The sequence below is a fragment of the Ovis canadensis genome, chromosome 1 (genome assembly GCF_042477335.2).
Source record: "Ovis canadensis isolate MfBH-ARS-UI-01 breed Bighorn chromosome 1, ARS-UI_OviCan_v2, whole genome shotgun sequence".
In the NCBI taxonomy this organism is placed as follows: Eukaryota; Metazoa; Chordata; class Mammalia; order Artiodactyla; family Bovidae; genus Ovis; species Ovis canadensis.
Genome location: NC_091245.1, coordinates 103,904,894 through 103,907,775, shown reverse-complemented (window position 1 = coordinate 103,907,775; position 2,882 = coordinate 103,904,894). Strand labels below are relative to the sequence as shown.

Sequence of the window (2,882 nt, the reverse complement as noted above, 5' to 3'; positions counted from 1 at the left end):
GTTACTCTCCTTTCTGCTGTTACAGTATTGGGGTCGTCATACTGAGGATCCAGCGAAAGAACAACAAAAAAGAGTAAGTTGATTAAATCATTGTGTGTGTGTGTGTTATAATTTGGGGGATCTGTGTGTGTGTCTGTGTGTGAGAGTGTGGGTAGGTATGTGTGAATGAAGATGTGTGTGTGTTTGTGTCTGTGAGTGTGTTTAAGAGCTTGGCTCCATGTGTGGGGTACATCAGGCAGGGAGAATGAGTGAAGAACAGATAATCATGATGGAACAGGAATAATAATAAAGAAATAGGAACAGAATAAAGGCAGTGTGGGTAGTCAGAGATGGCATGAAGCAGACACCATCTACACTTAGATATGAATTATTTACTCTTTCGAGAAGAAAGTCCTGCTCTAACTCAGGCTGCCCAAAGTAACAGACTCTGGCGGTCTTGCCTGCTCTCCCAATGCCAGCCTAGCAATGCTTGTGAGTGTAGTCACACACACGCAGACACACACACATGTTCCCGATGTCTAGATCTGTTCTGACTGGAGCTCGCACAACCAGCCCTTGCTGCGGGCAGTTTCTGCTTCATGTGAAAGAACCGTGAAGGAAGCTATCAGCCAGGGACACATACAGTCTGCTATCGAGTTAAACATATTTAATGGGGGCAGAGCAGGGAAGATGCACTTGATTCCCCCAACCCCAACATCCTTCTTCAGATGAGCCCTGAGCAGCCGGAAGACTAGCTCAGCCAGTGAGCTTTTCAGCCTGATTCGGAAGCTCAGGAACCCTCCAGACTGAATGTGAGGGAAGCTTTTTACAGGATACAAAGAAGTAGGGGTTATAATTCAGGGTGACGGCACACTAACTGCAAACGGGGCAACAGAAGCAGATGGAGGAGATTCAGCAGCTGGTGGTCAGTTCCTCAAAGGCGCGGCTGTGGACCACATTACTTCTGCTTGGTCTTCTGCTGAGCTGGCCCTGGGACGACTGGTGAAGGACATGGCTCCGGAACCTTGGGGTGGCAGGGCTCCGGGACCTTGGGGTGGCAGGGCTCCGGGACCTTGGGGTGGCAGGGCTCTGGAACCTTAGGGTGGCAGGGCTCCGGAACCTTGGGGTGGCAGGGCTCCGGAACCTTGGGGTGGCAGGGCTCCGGAACCTTGGGGTGGCAGGGCTCTGGCACTTTGGTGTGGCATGGCTCCTTGGTTTGGGGGATGCATGGTTCCTGGGGAGGAGGCTGGCAGGGCTGTTTCACCTGATGCTGCTGAAGCTGTGGAGGTGGGACACAGGGCTGCTTCTGCTGGTGGGAACTCATGCTTCAAAGGAGGCTGAACCTAGAGACAGAAAAGCTGACTCAATATTTGATTAAACAGAGAAGAAATCAAGTTAAATCCCAAATAGTTTCATTTCAGGCCCCTTTAAAAAGGAGAGAGTCTGTTCCTCCTAGCTAAATTTGATAAAAACATGCTTTGATAATTTCTGAGTTTTTTCAAGAGGAGGAGCTTACAGGAAACTCATTTCTGTGCCATTTCAGGGGGATTCATTCCTTGGCTGCCTTTCTTCCTCAGACATGTCACATCCCTTATCGACAAAACTCAAAACCACATATTAAGTCATTTAGAAAGTGATGTAGAAAGAACTGGACTGTACACACCCCTAGTATCACACAGAACACCTTGTGACTTATTGGATGAGTCTATACAATCTAAGCTCCTCCGACTTTACTCTGGCCTTTGTGTTCAGAGGCCTCTCTGAAATGCTTCCCTTCCCATCTCTGTGTGCCCAAATACTCCTCCATCACAGCTCACGTCTTGCGTCATCACCAGCAGCTCTTCTTGAGCTCCCCCAAACTGCCACTGCCTTTCCCTGACCCCTCTCTGATCCTGGTCACGATCTGCTTCAGATTTCAGCTACATCTGTATACAAGCATTGTCTTCCCTGCTAGGCTGTAAGTTTGCCGAGTAAGTTCTGTGGCCGTTTGATCCTCTCCACAGTACCTAGCACTGTGCCTTAAATATAATAAATATTCAGTAGAGGTCCATCTTATGAATTAAAATTTGTATAATAAGTTATCAGAAACAGAATAATGCTGTTGCTGAGTGTGTCCTGAGTTCCAGTGGTAACACGACCACTAATTTACCTTGAGAACTTACAAAGATTGTCCTCCTTTTTGACCCCCAGTTCCATAACTGTCCACTGAAGGGGCTACCTTCACCAGCTCTAATGTCCTTTCAAACCCAAACCATGTTTCATTTAAAATAAAGACACCCCTGTATTCTCTCTTCAGCCCTCTTACACGTGTTTGCCTCTGTCCATTTTCCAACAATGATAAAATAAAAATTTCAAATGGATTCTAATCAGAGACTCACCTAGTCCACAGAGAAGAACAGATGGTCTGGTTGCTCCAGTCAGTTGTGAAGTCAACGGGCCAGCTGGCCTTTTATACAATGAATGAGCCCTGCCTCAAGGAAATACAATCATCGGGGGCCCCCTCTGTTTTCCTTCCTTACCTGTCAAACATGATTCACCTGATTCCCCTCAATTATCAGTTGGCTCAGCTTTTGTGATGAAAACCACCCACTTGATACTCTCTGGCACTGGCCCTATGACAGTGATGTCACCTGGGCGTAATTCCAATTGCCCCTCCCCCCTGGACCCAGAATAGGGCTTGTCTAGAGTAGCGTGACCAACAGGCTTCCTGGAGTGTTTAATGAGCTACTTCTGAAGAAAGAATTGAGTCCTTTTGCGGTAGTGCCACTTTCCTGCTGCCTTTTTCCTTGGGATGGTTGTTCCTCATGTGCTGTGGGACAGAGCACATTTGAGCAGACGAATAAGTGGGAAAGGAAGGGGATCAGATGAGCTGAAGTGGGCACTCCCTGTCTGCCTTATAATGC

The 2,882-nt window shown here is 47.7% G+C and overlaps 1 protein-coding gene across 1 annotated transcript; it reads right to left on the bottom strand.

Moving 5' to 3' along the window:
- Positions 1–631: 631 nt before the first annotated feature.
- LOC138432838 (cornifin-like) lies at positions 632–2,439 on the bottom strand. Its single transcript, XM_069574457.1, has 2 exons — positions 2,358–2,439; positions 632–1,322 (listed from the first exon to the last, which is right to left on the bottom strand). Exon 2 carries the CDS (start codon positions 1,301–1,303, stop codon positions 938–940), a length of 366 nt encoding a protein of 121 aa, XP_069430558.1. The 5' UTR covers positions 1,304–1,322; positions 2,358–2,439; the 3' UTR covers positions 632–937.
- Positions 2,440–2,882: the final 443 nt, after the last annotated feature.

What these genes read in the sequence shown, in the direction of transcription:
- LOC138432838 (XM_069574457.1), bottom strand. Translation starts at nt 1,303, where the DNA reads ATGAGTTCCCACCAGCAGAAGCAGCCCTGTGTCCCACCTCCACAGCTT.